The following is an 18768-nucleotide window of genomic DNA, read 5'->3' on the forward strand; positions in this document are numbered from 1 at the left end:
CAACAAGAACTACCAGTCGAGTATTCTGATGGCTCCATATGAGGCCTTGTATGAGAGGCAGTGTCGGTCTCCGATGGGTTGGTTTGAGCCGGGTGAGGCTAGGCTATTGGTTATTGACTTGGTTCAAGATGCTTTGGAAAAGGTTAAGTTGATTCAGGATCGGTTTCATACAGCCCAATCTAGACAGAAGAGTTATGCGGATTGGAAGGTTCGTGATGTTGTGTTCATGGTTGGAGAGCGGGTCTTGCTCTGGGTTTCGCACATGAAGGGTGTTATGAGATTCTTGAGAGGATTGGGGAGGTGGCTTACAAGCTTGCATTGCCACCTAGCCTAGCTGCAGTTCATCCGGTATTCCATGTTTCTATACTCCGAAAGTATCATGGTGATCCGTCTCATGTGTTAGATTTTAGCTCAGTCCAGTTGGACAAGGATTTGTCTTATGTTGAGGAGCCGGTGGACATCTTAGGTAGACAAGTCCGAAAGTTGAGGTCGAAGAGCATTGCGTCAGTGAAGGTCCAATGGAGGGGTCAACCAGTCGAGGAGGCGACTTGGGAGACCGAACATGATATGCATAGCCGTTATCCTCATATTTTCATCACTTCAGGTATCTCTCTATACTCGTTCGAGGACGAATGTTTGTTTTAAGAGGGGGAGGATATAATGACCTGATCGATTGTTTTAAGTATTTTAGCCCCGATCCTCTATTTATTGCCTCCTATATGTTGTATTATGGTTATGTGACCATCCGGGGTAGTTGGTTTTGATTTCGGGTGAGTTTCTGAGTGAAATGGGACACATAGTCCCTAAGTTAGAGGCTTAAGTTAAAAGAGTTGACCCAAGTTTGACTATTGTGTAGACGACTCCGGAATGGAGTTTTGACAGTTCAATAGCTCCGTATGGTAATTTTGGACTTAGGAGCGTATCCGAATATTGATTTGGAGGTCCGTAGGTCATTTTGGCTTGAATTGGCAAAAGTTAGAAAGTTGAAGGGTTGATAAGTTTGATCGGGAGTTGACTTTATTGATATCGGGGTCGGATTCTGATTTCGGAAGTTGAAATAGGTCTTTCATGTCATTTATGACTTGTGTGCAAAATTTGAGGTCAATTAGAGTTGTTTTGGTATGATTCAATGTTAGTTTTGGAAGTCGGATGTTCATAGTTTCAATAGGCTTGAATTGGGTTGCGATTCGTAGAATCGATGTTGTTTGATGTGAATTTAGGCCTCGAGTAGGTACGTTATGTGTTTTGGGACTTTTTGGTATATTCGGACAGGGTCCCGGGGGATCCGGGTATGAATCAGATTGAAATTGGACAATTTTGGACTTAATTATTTTGCTGAAGTTTCAGCTATTCTGGTATCATCGCACATGCGGTGGGAGTGGCCGCAGGTGCAGACTCGCTGGTGAGAGTGAAGAAGCGCAGAAGAAGAAAGGGGCCAGCCCAGGGGCGCAGATGCGCATCCGCAGGCGCGAAGTTTTCTTCCACAAAAGAAGAACTATGAGGGCTTGTGAAGGACCACAGGTGCGGTCAAAATTCCGTAGAAGCGGGCTCGAAGAAGCGAGCATTTGTCCGCAGAAGCGAAGGAAGCTGGCCTAAGTGAGGGCCGCACCTACGATGGAAATTCTGTAGGTGCGGAGCCGCAGATGCGGCTGTGGATTAGCAGGTGCGAAATCGCTGGGCAGAAAAGAGGTGTGTTCGAGGGTTTATTTTATTCTTCATCTTTTGACCTAGAGAGCTCGGTTTGCGGCGATATTTCAAGGATGTTTCAAGGAAATCATTGGTGTAAGTGATTCTAACTCGGATTTGGCTATATCACATGAATTCATTGTTATTTTTGTCATTTTATTTGTGATTTGAGCTAGAAAATTTGGGGAAAAATTGTGAAACTTCTTAGACCAAATTTTAGGGATTTGAAAGGCAATTTGGAGTCGGATTTGAGTAATTCTTGTATGTTTGGACTCGTTATCGAATGAGTATTCGTATTTTGTAAGTTTGGTCGGGTTTTGAGACAAGAGCCCGGGATTGACTTTTTGAGTTGATTTTTTGTTTCACTTTAAAGATTGCAACTTTATTGCTCGAAATAGGTTCTTATAGTTTGTATTTATGGTATGAAGTTGTTTTGGCTAGATTTGAGTCGTTCGGAGTTGGATAATCACGGGAAAGGCTTACTAGTGGATTGAGTTAGCGTGTTTTAGGTAAGTGTCTTGCTTAACTTTGTGTGGGGGAATTAGCCCTTAGGATTGGTGTTGTTTTGTGTTAATTGTGATATATGAAAGCCATAACGCAAGGTGACGAGTGTGTACACGGGCTAAATGTGGTAATTGACCGGTTTTAGCTATGTAGATTCCTTTCATGCCTTTAATTAAGTTGCTATAATATGTTGTATTCATCATCATTAGTCTATCTTCACATGTTTTACTTGACTTCGTTAATACTTGTCTTATTTCTTACTTGCTAATTGTCTTGACATGTTTAGCTAAAGTTATTGTTCTCTCTATTCCGTATTAATTATTTAACCGTTGAGTTCCTTACTTGAAGTAGTTATTCTTGAAATATCTTATCGTTAAATTGTTGTATTGAAGTTATAAAGGCCGTGATTTACATTGAGGCAAAGTTGAAAAGTTGTTGAAATACTATTTTGTTGAGTTATTCACTTTCGGTTGCTATTGTTGAGACTCTTGTACACATTATGGTTGAGCCATGGGCTATTAATTGTGAAAACACTATTATTGTTGACTTCTTTGGCAAGTTGTGGTATTAGGCACTTGAAGTGCGATTTGTGATAGGTTGTGATATTGATACGCATACGGTGGTATAAGGATTGGGGTTGAAACGCATGCAGTGAGATAAGGTGGGCTTGATACGCGTGTTGCTAGTAGGGGAACTACTTGAAGCCACATGGTGTGATAAGGTGAGCTAAAACGCGGGTAGATATTTCGGGAAAATGATTTTCAAAACGAAATACAAGGCTACCACGGTGATATAAGGAAAGATTGTGATTTGATTTCTAAAATGAGACTACGAGGAGGTTTCTTGGTAGCGATTCTTGTTGATATCTTTCAATTACATCACTTGTGTTTTGTTTGCATTATTTCCTTGGCATTTCATTCTTTGTTTTCTTCTGTGATGTCTTAATTGCCTTAGTTCAGTGTAGCTATTCTTGTTATATTTCTTCGTTGTATCATCCCATTGTTTCCATTATCATACTATAAGATATACATTTTTAGTTTTCTTATTTATTCCAGTAGGATCTTGACTTGACCTCGTCACTACTCTACCGAGGTTAGACTTGATACTTACTGGGTACCATTGTGGTGTACTCATGCTACACTTCTACAAATCATTTTGTGCAGATCCAGGTACCTCTTACCAGCCTAGGCACCAGTGAGTTGAGCTCGGATTTGGAGAATTCAAGGTATACCTCCCGGCATCCGCAGGCCTCGGAGTCACCCTCTATCTACTTCTATTTCATTTTCCATTTTATAGATACTATTATATAGGGATGTTCAGTATACTCTTGTAGAGCTTGTGACTTGGTATCACCGAATTTTGGGAGTTTTGTTCTGTTGAGTTACATAGTTCTTTTTATAATAGTAGTTGGTTAATTTGAATGTTTTATCATTATCTCAGTTAATTTCTGTATGCATGTTAGGCTTACCTAGTCTTAGAGACTAGGTGCCATCATGACATCCTACGGGGGTAAATTGGGGTCGTGACACGCGCCATAAGCCAGGCGAGGCCTGGTGTATGGCCAGGTTGAGCTTGCCTTAAGGTAGGCACGGTGAGATACCTTTGCCTTGCTCCGATTTTCTCTTTTTCGTACTCTTTTCTTGTGTCTTCAACATCTTTTTGTGCAACTTTCATTCCTTTATGCATTCCAATGATCCTATAAATATAAACAACCCAATCAAGCTCAAACGTTGAACAATTAATCATTAAAACACCAAAATGTAAGGTAATAAATGCACTAAAAATATGGAATTATAGCCAAACATCACTACCCCACACTTAAAACGTTACTGGTCCTCGAGTCAACCAACAATTTACATTATCTTGGAGCACTTTATATTTAACTTATTTGAAGAACACTACATCAATGGCTATGGTTGATAAAAATAATTAAACTTTAGCATATGCAATCACATAAACTTCCGTTTAACTTATGCCATATTTCAAAAATATTCCCAACAAAGACCACATGCTCATAACAATTGTAGCCTCAAAAACCGACTCAATGTCACAATGCACTCATGGCTTGAACATCCAACATTATAGAGAAGTCTAATAATGTTACCTATCCCTCGTGAAACCATGTGACCTCCCAACAAGAACAAGAGAGTAAGTTGAATCCACACATTCAAATCAAGTGCTCAAATACATTTTAAGGACTAACATATATCAAATAAAATTTTTCACTCTCACAAAGAAGTTACATGCATGCAAAAGGTACCATAGGCTTGCCTATTATATAAATCTTTACTAATGTAGGATCGCTTGATCTAAGATCAATTAGGAATTTTTTTCATGGTTGTAATGTGGGTTAAGGGACATGTAGGATAGATTTAGGAATAGTGGTTCACCCTCCTAAGCACTTTAATGCATAACAAAAATAACTTTAAGCCCAAATTCTTCAATCCAACTTCAATTCCACTAACAATATGACTCCCAAACATATTCTCTTTTTTTCTTTAAGTACTACTTTAATTCATACCCCACTAGCAAGAACAAGATATTTATTCACCTATATTTTCCTTCTCTTTATTCTCCTTTTTTCTTCAGCAAGTTTTTCTTTTCCTTTTGCAATGCCCTTTTTCCTTTTCATTATTTACAATTTTTGCTAGTGGTGTGGTATTTTACAATACAAGTGCACATTTCTTTCTCTCATTGGTTCCACTCAAAATCCTCCCACGTTTCCTCCTTACTTCTTCTAGCGCTTATATTATAATTAAAGTACCTTAAGAGGTAAAAGGATCAAAACGATGTCAATTAAGAAAAAAGGGTATAGGTTTGTAATGTGGGTGCAAAATAAAAGTCTATAGGCTCAAAAGGGCTAACCAGGGGTAAATTTTATTTGTGATAAGCAATAAAGCTCAAAAAGATTGAAGGAAGCCTAAAATTATTTTTCAAACCGAGCATCACCTAATATTTCGCTTCAACTCACATACCGGCAAGTTCTGGACACAATTACAGTGACATGGACTGCACTAAACCACACCACGCATGGCATATGATTCACTAAGGACAGTTCCATTCCGACTTTCAACTAATGTAAGTATTTACGGAGCCAAGAGATATTAAGCATTAAGAATAAAGTGAATATAATCAAGAAAATGAGACATAGGCATCACTAACATGCTATCCAACTAAACGAGGCATCATGAACAATTTCAACACATTGGAAAGATACTTCACATGCCAAAACCTAAATATGCTACTATCAAATAAGTCAAAAGGCACCTAGGAACCTCATAATTCTTTCTCCTTTTATTTCCTATATCCCAAGCTACTCTAAATAAATAAATAAATAAACTATTACCCGGTTCAAACTACATCCCATGGAAAAGAATCGAGGCACAAAGAGAAATTACGGGGGACTATTACTACCTAAAGAAAACTAAAAAGACATGCCTTTGGATTTTTCTGTTTCTTAATTTTTTGTATTTTTGATTTAGACTTCAATCCCTCAAGAAAGCTGCCTACGAGATCCATCGTCGGGAAAAGTTCAATCCTTTTCAATTTTTTTTTCGATTTTTCATATATATGTTTTTCCAAAAAAATGATTAAGCTATTAAAACTACAACTAAACACTCTACTAATAGTTTAAAAGATACTAACCTATGCAAGCAAAATCCAAAGATATGTCCGGAAGAATTTAACATTAATACTAATATACTACTACTACTAATAATAATCCAAAGAGAGTCCTTGTCACGACCCAAAATCCAATTAGCCGTGATGACACCTAACCCAACCCGTTAGGTAATCCAAATATCCATAAACACAATCCAAATGAGATTACCAGGAAATAAATGATGAAATAACTAAATTCTCATACAATAACCCAAGGACTGGTAGTACAAGTCATGAGCCACTAAGACTTTAGATTTACAAAGCTGGTATGAAATAATATTTAGAACATCTGTTTGAAATATACATAAACAGAACTCAAATGTAAACTACCAAGAACAAATGGTAGCTATGTCTGAAAGTCAGGTACATCTTCAACGCCGGCTCCCGTCATAATCAGCAGCATCAACTCCAAGATCTGCACGCAAGGTGCAGAAGTGTAGTAAGAGTACAACCGATCTCCTATACTCAATAAGTATCCTAACTAACCTCGGCGAGATAATACAAGCAAGAACTATAAATGATACACCCTGATCACTTGTGTAGTTCATAAATTCAACAAGTACAAAATATATATAAATGATCAAATTAGGATATTACAGGTAAAAACCACCTTGGTGCTCAAAATTATTTATTTTAAAGAATTCTACTTAGTCAACAATCTATCATATAAAGAAGATATGCAAGTAAAACTGGTAAAGAGTCAAGGAAATTGCAAGTAAAGATGAAATGCAATAACCTAATATCAGTCCGTTGCGGCGCGCAACCCGATCCAAATAACAATAAAGCCAATAAGGCCTGTTGCGGCGTGCAAACCAATCCAAATAATATTATCTAGCTCTCCCAGAGCTCACATCAACCAGAAACCCGTCGATTTCTCACAATCCGCATGTACATCATCAAGAGAGAAACATGACAGGGTGACCCTAGGGGAATGGATACATATCCACACGCTGCACGGACAACTGGCGTGCTAATAATATTAACCGCACGACAACTCATGTGCTGCATGGACAACTCACGTGCTATAATATCAATATCTGGATCCACACGGATAACTCACGTGCTGCACGAATAACTCACATGCAGATATCATAATTCGCCCGGCGTGGTCACTTGCACAATATCATAATCCGCCCGGGTTGGTCACAGGCATAACAACACAATTCGCCTAGCATGGTCACAGGCATAACAACACAATCCGCCCGGTGTGGTCACAAGCATCCAGTCCAAATTATATCGCACAGAAGCAAGTATACAAGAACACATGTATATGATTAAATATCAGATTTCATGCTCCTGGACTAGTATAATAACATGCTAAAGTGTAGGAACGCGCAATACGTGCTATCATAGCTCAAATCGAAAATTTCATCATAAAATTAGCATTTACCAAGTTTATTCAGGGAATTAGCCTCTTCGTAACCTCAAACATGGCTCAAATAGTTCACAATAATGTTACAAATATGAGAAACAATATAGTTTAAAGCTTAATAGTCAATTCTAGGCATATCATAGCCTAGGCACTACCCTGAGCATGGATAAATACCCGGGTTCTCGTACATGGGCTCAAACCCCACACATATGCGCACCCATAGCCCGTAGCTATCACAAATAATTTGGGCCCGCACCTTGAAACCTGACAAAACTCACAAATTCCGACAACCCATTCAATTACGAGTCAAACCATACTAATTGCACTCAAATCCGACTCTGAATCGATGTTCAAAACCCAATTATTCACTTTAGGAAAGTTTATGAAACCCCCCCCCCCCCAATTTCTCTTTAAAATTAATAATCCAAATGCCAAAATTGAAGATAGATTCATAAAATATAATAAAAACCGAGTCAAAGATACTTACCCCAATCCATGTGGTGAAATCCCCTCTAAACTCACTCAAAACCGAGCTCCAAATCTCGAAATGTGAATAAAATAACAAAACCTCGATTTATAAACATCTGTCCAGCTTTTTCACATTTGCGAAACAATAGCTGCTTCTGCGGCATCGCTTCTGCTACACAAATCCCACTTCTGCGAACTCCACTAACTAGCCGACCTCTCGTACCTGCGGACAATGATCCGCTTATTTTGAAACGCAGGTGCGAACTTAAACCCCACTTTTGAGCTTCCTCTCATTTCTGCGCACCTGACCATCGCTTCTGCACAACTGCAGATGCGCCTTCTTCTCCGCATCTCCGAAGCTCCGAAGCTCAGCCCCATTTCGCTTCTGCGACAACGTGACCACATTTTTGTCTCCGCACCTGCGCCCAATATTCCACAGCTACGGTCACACCAGGTATCAAAAATCTCAGCAATGCCAATCTAATCCGAAATTGTCTGAATTAATCTGAAGCACACCTGGGCCCCTCGGGACCCCGTCCGAATATACCAACAAGTCCCAACACATAATGTTGACCTATTTGATGCCTCAAACCACACATCACAATATCAAAACCTCGAATCACACCTCAAATCAAATATCATAAAATTTCGAACTTTCAACTTCCAAAACTCGTGCCAAACCATATCAAATCAACTCGGAATGACCTCAAATTTTGCGCAAAAGTTTTGAATGACATAACAAACCTTATCTAACTCCGGGAACAACAATCCAAACCCGATAACACCAAATTTAACTCTCGGTCAAACTTATAAACATTCCAAACCTTCAAATTTTCAACTTTCGCCAAATAATGCTGAAACCTTCTTGAAACATCCAAATGCAAATCCGGGCATACGCCCAAGTCCAAAATCATTATCCGGACCTAACAGAACTATCAAAACTCCGATCCGAGGTTAAATACACATAATTCAAACTTGGTCAACTCTTCCAACTTAAAGCTTCCTAGTTGAGAAATATTCTTCCAAATCAATCCCGAATCACCTGAAAACCAAAACTAACGATTCACACAAGTCATAATACATCAGATGAAGCTACTCATGACTTCAAACAACTGAACGGAATGGAAATGCTCAAAATGACCGGTCGGGTCGTTTCATTCTCCCCCACTTAAACATACGTTTGTCCTCGAATGTGCCAAGAGACGTTCCAAAGTCAACAAATCACTATGTAAATTCACCATACTCATACCCGTGGGTGATCCCACGTCACCCCAATCAATATAATCCTGACAATACAACCTAACTGAAGATTCTTACTTCAATATTAGCCCATAAACCTTAAAATCAAACCTCCAACATCTGACTCATTATAAGACTCGATTCTCGCATCCATACACTGTATAAGTCTAAACAATCTGTACCAAGACATAACCATAACCCAGGATGTAATCACATGATATACCACATAACTCAGATACTCACATCAATAACTTCTGGCAATAGTAGCTGCTCAATGACAAATCTGATACAGGTAACAAAAATTAAAATAAAACCTTTTTCTAAACTTTTGTACTCTGCCAATGATGAAAGAAACACGCAGAAACTCATAACCACCCATCAGTTCAACAAGTCGTGGAGCTCTCTTGCCCGATAAGAACCATTGCCAAATTATAAGTTGACTTCCGATATTATTCTTTCAAATATACTGAAATCAAATCTGATAGCACTCATTCCAAGTCTGATAACCTCATCTCATCAAATGCAAGCTGCTCTACTGACATGCTACACCAATACTACCTAAGCCACAAATCGTGTAATCCGTGCACTAATAAGTAACAACTCGAATGTACCCAAAATGTAAAGTGAATCAAATGAGAGAACCGCCCCGCAAGCTCAACAAGCACCACCACGAGCACAATGCTTTAAACCCATTACACAGGGAGAACCAAGACACACGAAATCAACCCAAAGGATCATAACCCAACATAACTCCGCTGCAATGCGTGACCCCATCCAAACACCAGTCCATATGAAATATCTCAAACCATGATACTTACAATCAACAATCATAAGCATATCAACAACGAATACGCAAAGTGCATGACCATAACCATAGAGAAACGGATAGAACAATATACTAAAAATAGGAAAGACCATAACCAAGGCGCAACCAACCATTCAACACCCCAAGAACGATCTTGCTCGAATTCCACCACTAGATCCAAACAGAACCGCATCATGTGTGTAATAGTCAACAGTATCACAACCCATTGCAGAATAGAGAGTAACACATGGAACATATCAGATACAAATAAGATCAATTCTAACCAAATGTCACATCCCTCAACAATAGCAGTGCGGAGTCAACAAATCTAACCCGGTGTAGAATACACATCCGCATTAGGCCTACCAGTGACCTCCAAATCAACTCTAGTCATCCACAAATAGATAAATAGCCCTCCAAAAGTCTACAATAACCTAACCATAACACATACCATCAGCTGTCTAGCTTCGAACATATCTTCATAGTGCACAATCAAGGAATAGTCTACCTCCGAGACTCCTAGTCTCCAAATCACAAGAATACAAATATCTCCATATTTAATCCCGACTCGACTACCCAATTAACTAACTCATCTCTCAAGCACAACCATCTCAGAAGAAATACTTCCTAAATTCTTCGGTACCACATAGCAAATATCTGAACATCAGCAGTCCACCAACCAGGCGATTGCCGTAATACTAGTCAAGCACCCGTAAGTTAAAACACAGTGCGCCTTCTGAATTACGCACCCTTCTTAAGTGATACCAGATAGTGCCAACACTTCTATAAATATCCATAACCGTCCATGCTGTCTAGAACTCATGACCTTCCCTTCGAAGCCGAACCACAACCTTGTACATGCACCTCTCAATCCCACACGATGCACCACCTCTATCATACCATAATATGAAAGCACAAGAATCCCATGGACAACCTTGAGTCACAAGCAGAATACATACTCAATTAGCAAGAAACCTTCCACTTGATCCCATTCAGGAGAAAATCACAACACAGAACAAACTCCCCCCATGCCTGTAGAAAAACAATATCCATCCAAGCCATGGTACAAATCATCGAGAACACTTCCAAACTCATTTGCACATAACCAAGCCATCAAAACTAGATTCCTCTAACCCAACCAAGTCATAAAGGCGCCAAGCACAAGATAATTGCCATAAAACACCCGTAAAGCCTTATCACATCATAAGAACCAAAATAACTGGGCTTACCATTACCATACTTGTCCAACCTACTACCAACCTATCTTATTTTCTCTGAGTTCCTTCCAAATTACCCGAAAGTTGTTACATCTCCTTGCCAGAACTCCACGATACTTAACCGAAGCTCACCACAAGAGATCCTAGCATGAAACCACGTTGTCCTAAAGCTCATAAGCCATTGCATTCCCTTTTAAACACTCAAAGCTCACCACAAGAGATCCTAGCGTGAAACAGAAATACCGCAAGTCTGGCACTATCCAATGTAAATCTTAGATCTGAGCCATATACAAATTCGAAAATACCACATATGAATCTTGAACCCATTAGAACCTTCTCGAGAATCATCCACCATATTCAAATCCCCAGTGCACCACCCAAATGAGACGAACAATCTGTGCTCCATTAGCACACCAACATCTAAAGAAGTAACCCAACCTTAACGCAACCGATTAAATCCCTACTCCATGCACACTACATCTATCATGACTCACAAACCCAAATCATCCTATGATCTTCATTTACCAGTAAAGTGTAATACATCATGTATCCACAAACTTCCTTACTCAAGTCAACCTCGAAGCCAACCTCTGCATGTCATAATCTATCCACAAGTATTGCCTCAGGCCAAAATAGTATAACACATAACCATGAAATCAAATTATCGATAGGAGACTCCCCACTTGGCTCAAAGAAATAGAGTATAACATTCGATAACCCACAATACCTCTACTCTATTACTGCCAAAATCCCGCACTGTAATTGCACTAAATCCTTCATAAACTAATGTAGCACAAATCCAAAATACCTCAAATCATCCGCTACCCCCACATTGACCCTCCCTTTTAAAATTAAATTATTTATACATAACGATTTGAAATAAATTTATTGAAAATATTTTCTAATCAATAATACTTATTTTAAAAGAATATAACAAAATACGAATTAATAGTGTTAAATATATAATTCGGTATTAATTGTTTATAAAATATATCGCCCTAATTATTTTGAAATAATTAAAATAACCTCTATATTTTGTTACACAAGTTTTACAATTAATTTAACAAATGAAATTTTGATTTTTGATTAACTCATTTATTATTTAAATTAATCCAAAATTAGTTCTATAATTTAGGAAATAAATTATTTTAATAAATAATTGGTTAATTATGGTAATTTCTAGTGTATTTGATAATTATATTCTAAATCACATTTAACTAGAATTAGTTAGGTTAATTAAGTTAATTTCAAAGGGGTTAAAAGATCAAAATGCTACAATTGCAAATGATCAATTAAATACAAAGTGACTATTTCTCAAATCAATTTCAGCCCAAATGTTGGCCCAATCCCTCATCTGACCTACTCCAACCAGCCTCACCTATCCATGTTGGCAATCCACCCCCACCTTCACGAACCTGAGGGTAATACTTCTTGTACCTCTCGAGCCTAAGCTGCTGCCCCTCAGGAGCTGCTGCCCTAACCTCGGGTGAATTGGGGCAACCGACTGTGCTAGTATGATCTCTGGGACCTGGTCAACCTGGACCCGTTGCTCTGGGGTACGGGCGACGGGAGTCTGTGCTCCTCCCCCGACCTGAGATGTGGCAGAAGCAAGTGGGATCAACACTTCCTAAGCCAAAGCGCCAAACATGCTCAGAAATTGGGCGAGGGTCTCATGAAGTACTGGGGTAGTAACAGGCGTCTCATGTGCCTACTCTCCAACTGGAGCTACTGGTGACTCCTCTATAGAAGCTCGTGCAGGTGCTCTAGCTGCACCACGTGGACGTCCTCGGGATCTATTGATAAGTTGGTATTTTACCCACTTATCTCCTCTTGATACTTAGGCTTTTGTATGATTTTGTTTAGAAATTAAGGCATTTATTGAGGCTTATTGGCATATTTTAGGTATCAAGTGATTTAGGAGTGGTGGTGAAGAAACCATGTGAAAACAAGTCAAAAAGAATTAAAATGCAAACAAAATGCTGCCCAGTGAATTACCCTTCGCGAACGCGAAAAGGGTTAGACGCGAACGCGGAGCATCAGGACAACAAACCTTCGCGAACGCGAAGTTCTGTACGCTAACGCAAAGAAGGAGAAAGGCAACCTTTGCAAACGCGAAGGTATAATCGCGAACACGATACTGGAGGAAATAATACATCGCGAACGCAGGGCTAGTTCTGTGAACGCGATGAAGAAGCTGGTCAACTGCTCTGAAATGCTCTACGCGAACGCGCGATGTAGTCTGCGATTGCAATGCTTTATAGAATTACTCTTCGCGATCGCAATCCTCTTTTCGCGATCACGATTCACAAATCTTGGCAGTTTTGGAATTTCACGATTTTGACCCCAAACCATTTAATACACGACCTAGCTCATTTGTAAAGGATCTTTTGGCAGATCTTTTGGCTTATTTTTCAGTTCCTAGACTAGAGAAGACAAGGTTTGGAGCTAGGGTTCTTGCACACACACTTGGGGCTTGAAGATTTGTTGCTTTTGGTTGAGAATTTCTTACTCATTTATGCTCATTTCTTCATTTCCTTGCTTTGTATTGAATATTTAAGTGTGTAAAGTATTTTTTCCAACACTTGAATCTTGTTTATGGTAATATTCATATTTAAAGTATGGATTAAATACCTTGTTGTGCTTATGTATTGAACGATTTTTATTTATTATGAAGTGAGTTATTGTTTCTTTAATTATTCTTGTTCTTGAATGTTTCCAAAGGGATTAACTAACCCTAGGACTCGCCCATTCACTTCGGATAAATTTTTGGAAAAATAATTCGGGATTGGGAAAGATTAATTAACAAGAACTTGAGGTGTTAACCCTCACTTTATAGATTCTACCTAGGGATAGGAGTGAACTACTTGTTGCCATATTCGGGTGTGCTTAATCTCTTAATTATTTTAGGGATAATTCAATTAGGAAGTCTTGTTAGTCTTCGAGAGAAGCTAATATAGAATAATTATCCGAGGCTGATTAATATAAACTCGCTCATATTTATAAAATTGTGAAATATATTGGATCATTACTTGAGTGTAATTCCCGATGCATCCATGCTTGTAGCCAATGATCATTTTACTTACTTTCTATGTTAGTTTACATTTTCACATTTAGCTATAATATTTTCTCAACCACCATTCTAAGTGTTTGGCATTGCATAATAAGTGATAATTCTCCTACATTCCTAATCGCCTATATATTGTTCTCTGTGGGATTCGACCCTGACTCATAGTTGGATAAATTATATTGCATGCGACCGTGTCCATTTACTTTTTAGTATTGGATTTGAACGTCATCAAAATTGGCGCCGTTGCCGGGGAGCAATTTGGCGTAAATTAGGTTGTTTGAGAAGTAAGCGTAAGTGCTTTGATCCAAACTTGTGAATATTTGTGTAATTATTTTCTTATCCTTGTTTATCTTCCTATTTGTTTTCTTGTTTACTTTCTTAGTTTTTTTTATCAAAAAAGGCATCATATAATGAAAATTGGCCGGATTTTATTTGTTCATACTTTGATGACCCTTGTCCATATTGTGGAGGACCACACTCGTGGCAAAATTGTTTAAATTCTCCCGGGGGTGGATTGTGCGCACAATCTCAAACCAATGAGTGGAGTATTTGTGATAAGTATGGTCGTCAAAATGGTCATTGGGATAATTGTGCATATATGTCCTTCCCTTCCCCAAGGCCCCGCTATGATGGTTCTACTTTTTGTGATGACAAGTATAGGGACATGGAAGTGGAAAAATTTAGCATGGTCAAAATAGAGAGTTCAAGCTCATGTTAGAATGCCTACTTGAAGGAGGAAACAAAGAGCAAGGTACTTTGGAGGAGCTTTTGGAAAATAGTCTCCAAAATGATTTGGCGCTTGAACGGATGCACTCACAAATGGGAGAAATACTTGAAGCTTTAGAGGCCCAAAAAGTCTCGGAAGTGAATGAAATCCAAGAACCCTCCTTAGATGTGGAAGCTGAAAATCCTTCCTTGGCACTTGGTCAAAACCAAGAAGAACTCTCAAATGCTCAAAATGAGAAAATGATGCTCATGATGGAGGCCATTCTTGAAAATGAGGAGAAGCACCACTTGACACTCGAGGACTTGAAACAAGGCTTGAATCAAAATGATGATGACATCCATACCTTGGAAAAGCAAATGGAATAATTGATTGAGGTTCATTATGCCCATCAATTTGAAAGTGTGGAAAGAGATCAAGAAGAGTCCAACTCCGAGGAAGAAAGTGAGCTTTATGTTGAAGAATTAAGTATTGAACATCCACCAACTGACTCCATAAGTGTTAATGATGCCAAGAAAAATATGGAATTAGAGTCAACCGGTGTAAGTGAAAATATGGTTGAAGTTGACTCTAGTTCGGGGGAAAAAGAGAATGTCAAAATTCGGGAAGATTTTCAATTTGAAGGCTTGAGGTTGCACTCCAATCATTTTTCAACCTTGGAATTGCATGGTGATATGGTTATTGAGCCGTGCAAATCCATATAGAAGTGCAAAGAAAAAAAGCAAGAGCCATACATTTTGCAATTTGCATATTCAAAGAGGTAAAATGACATTTCTCACATGAAAGCCAAGAAACGCAAAATGAAGAAATTAAAGTTTGGCTTGATCAATTACTTACCACCCCCATTGCTCGTGGTCACAAGCTTGATGCCAAGTTAGGTACCTAATTCATATCATCCAAGTGGTGAGAAAAGTGGTAAAGTTAACTTGCGTCGTGCCACGACTTTAAATGTGGCGCTTGGTGGGAGGCAACCCATCGTTTTTAAAATTTTCGATCATTTTTCAAATTTTCTCTTTTAGAATAGCTTAGTATATTATTTTTGACTAATCTGCCAAGTTTCACATTTTTTGGAGTTGTTTTGGGCAGGTTGCATCCGGGCAGTCCAAACCAGTAGCTGCAGAAAAATTGCAGAGAACTGCAGATAATCGCGATCGCATGAAAAGCCACGTGTTCGCAGAAAAAAAATAAAAAATAAATATTTTCTATCCCACGCGATCGCAGAAATAGAGACGCGATCGCGTTCTTTTGGTAATTTGTTTTATGCGAATGCAAGAGGTTTCATGCGATCGCGATTAACAGGTAAGTTCTAAATTTTAAAACACTGGAAATAACTAAAGATGCCCACTTTCACCCAAATAAAGATACAGCACCCTCCTGCTCCCCTAACCCCTGAAACCATCTCCAATTTTAATTTTGTTTCAAGTCCATTGCCTCACTCATCTATCATCCTCAAGGTAAGTGGATTTCTCCCTTAACTCTCACTTTTTCCAATTCTTATTGTGAAGTAGTAGAAGGGCAGCCCTATTTTCAAGATTTTAGGGATTGCATTTTATTTTCCTTGTCAAATTAAAATGTTGTGTGCTTGCTTGTTGTGAGTGATTGGTTGAGAGTTTGAGTGATGTTCTATCAAATTTCGGGGTAAATATCTATGGGTTGATGGTGTGAACTTGCTGAGGAAATGGGGGCACATAACCTATTTGATGGAATGCCCAAATGAACTGTCACTGGGCGAGGAAGAAGACCCTCGCGATCGTGATGCTTAATTCCGCGATCGCGTAGGTCTAATTCTGCTGAGAGCAAAAATTGCACATAGTGATCGCGTAGCTTAATTGCAGCTGAAAACTAAAATGTTCTTCGCGATCGCGTGACCAGTTCCGCGATCGCGATTCATTGAAACCCAGGCAGCAAAACAGTAGCTTTGCACAGCTCTGCCCTGGAACTTTTTCGCCCATTTCTTTGGCCTAAATACTTCCTAATACATTGTTTTGAGTGTCTATATAAGCTTTTAACATTGTTGGTCTACTTTGTAGGTACTTTGACCTCTAAAATGGATTCGGAACCAAATAAAAATGTTCAAGAATATATCGAATAAGTTGCCGAAGAGGAGTACTTTGATCGGGACATATTCTCATCATTGAAATATTCCCACCACTACGACAAACAACTGTGTAGAAGTATGATTAAAGAAAGAGGAATTCTCTTGACCGACCTTGAAGGTCGATGGCCCGAGTTCCATGGAAGATTAATATCGAGTGGATGGATTTGCTTTGCGGAAGAGCCAAGAACAGCCAATCATGAAGTGATAAGAGAATTTTATGCAAATGTTGTAGAGACCGACTTCAAGAATGATTTGGTTGTTACTGTCAGGGGCAAACAAATCCGCTTTGATCCAGAGATGATAAATGCATATTACAATCTTCCCAATGCCGACAACAAGGTGTACAGGGATAGAGCTAAAGACATGGGCACACAGTGGTTTGTAGACCATTTGCACGGTGGAAAGATGCCGAACTGGATAAGAAATCACTCAAGGATCGAGTCTTCTGAATTCACTGCCGAGGCCAAAACTTATCTCTCCATTATTTGTGCTTGAGTCATGCCTTCACGTAATGAGACCGAGGTGACACTTGAGAAGGCAAGGGTGATTTGCACAATCATAGAGGGCACACCAGTGAATGTGGGACAACTTATTATTGATGAGATAGCAGAGGTTGTTGCAGAGAGGACTAAGAGTTTATTCTTCCCATCCCTGATCACTCATTTATACTATGAGGCCGCAGTGGAGAAGAGGCCTACAGAGAAGGAAAAGAACCTAGAGAAGCTCATTCATCCATTGCTGAGAAAGGGAGTAGGGAATGCACAGAAGAAAAGAAAGATTGATGTAGCATCTCCCTTATTTGGCCAGTGTCTTGGCACCATCACTGAGATACCAGCTTCTGCCACAGAGGCCACAAAGCATTGTACTGCTATTGCACCACTTGATCAGGGACCTCTCACACTCAGGTATATCTTTTGCCAATACTATGGCATGGAGACACAGATCCGCCAGCTTATAGCTGGTCTCCCTTCTGGACCATCCGGAGAGAGCACATCTGCAAGTCCAGCTGGCCAAGGAAAGGGTCCAGCTTTGTCAGATCTTGCTAAGGAGCAACAGGCCATTAAAGCCAAATTGGGTAAGATTGAGCAGAGGCAGCGAAAGCAAAAAGAACATGAAAAGAAGAAAAGCAAGTTCTTGACAAAGATGATGAACACCTTGAGGATGTTTTGTGGATCAGAGGACGGCGACGAGGATGACTTGGAGCTCTCAGTGCCCAGTACCTCCAGCTCGGAGTGATGCCATTTAGGGAGCATCTCTTTAATTTTATCTTATTTTGTTTAGTTGCATTAAGGACAATGCAACACTTTAGGTTGGGGGTGGCTCATATATGATGGATGTATGTGAACTCGTGTAGATTGGCTGACATTTGTAGTTTATTAGTAATATTTTGTAGTTTAATTCTAGCATGTTAGCATTAGCATTTTCTTAGTAGTTTTCATTTTTTATAGTAGTATTAATGAAACTCCTTAGTTTTTATTCATACCGCGGTTCTTTTCCAAGGAATTAATTTGTTGAACCGGGTGACTTTTCCCTATGACGGATGGTGTGACGACTTTCTTAAGGGAATTAGTTTTGTTTAGTTTTTTTTGAAATGAAGACTTTTGGATTGTTTGGTACCAATAAAATTAGTCTCTTGTATGTGAAGTGTGAATTAAGAATACCCCTCCGATTTTTGATTTTAAATTGAAAAAATAGTAAGTTGCATGGGGAAGAATAATTTTTGTGACAACTTTTTGGCTCATTTGGTGACTCTTTGCCCACTAGTTGGCATGATATTGCTCTAAATGCTCTTGTTAAGAAGTGAAATTGATCCGTCTTGATTAGTTCATGTGCCATGTATGTTAGTTTTTGTTATAAATAATTCTTGTGTTTATTTCTATCATCTAGAACTTGCTCGGTTGGTCTTTCAATGCTAACGTTAATTATGT

At 39.0% G+C, this 18768-nt stretch overlaps 1 protein-coding gene across 1 annotated transcript in view; it reads left to right on the forward strand.

The window, feature by feature from the left end:
- LOC142178127 (replication protein A 70 kDa DNA-binding subunit B-like) overlaps positions 1-16781 on the forward strand; it is a 43727-nt gene extending 26946 nt beyond the window's left edge. The window contains exon 14 of the mRNA XM_075247458.1: positions 16773-16781. Within this exon, the coding sequence (XP_075103559.1) occupies positions 16773-16781 (9 nt within the window). The remainder of the gene's footprint in view (positions 1-16772) is intronic.
- Positions 16782-18768: the final 1987 nt, after the last annotated feature.

This window comes from Nicotiana tabacum, chromosome 24, assembly GCF_000715075.1.
Source record: "Nicotiana tabacum cultivar K326 chromosome 24, ASM71507v2, whole genome shotgun sequence".
In the NCBI taxonomy this organism is placed as follows: Eukaryota; Viridiplantae; Streptophyta; class Magnoliopsida; order Solanales; family Solanaceae; genus Nicotiana; species Nicotiana tabacum.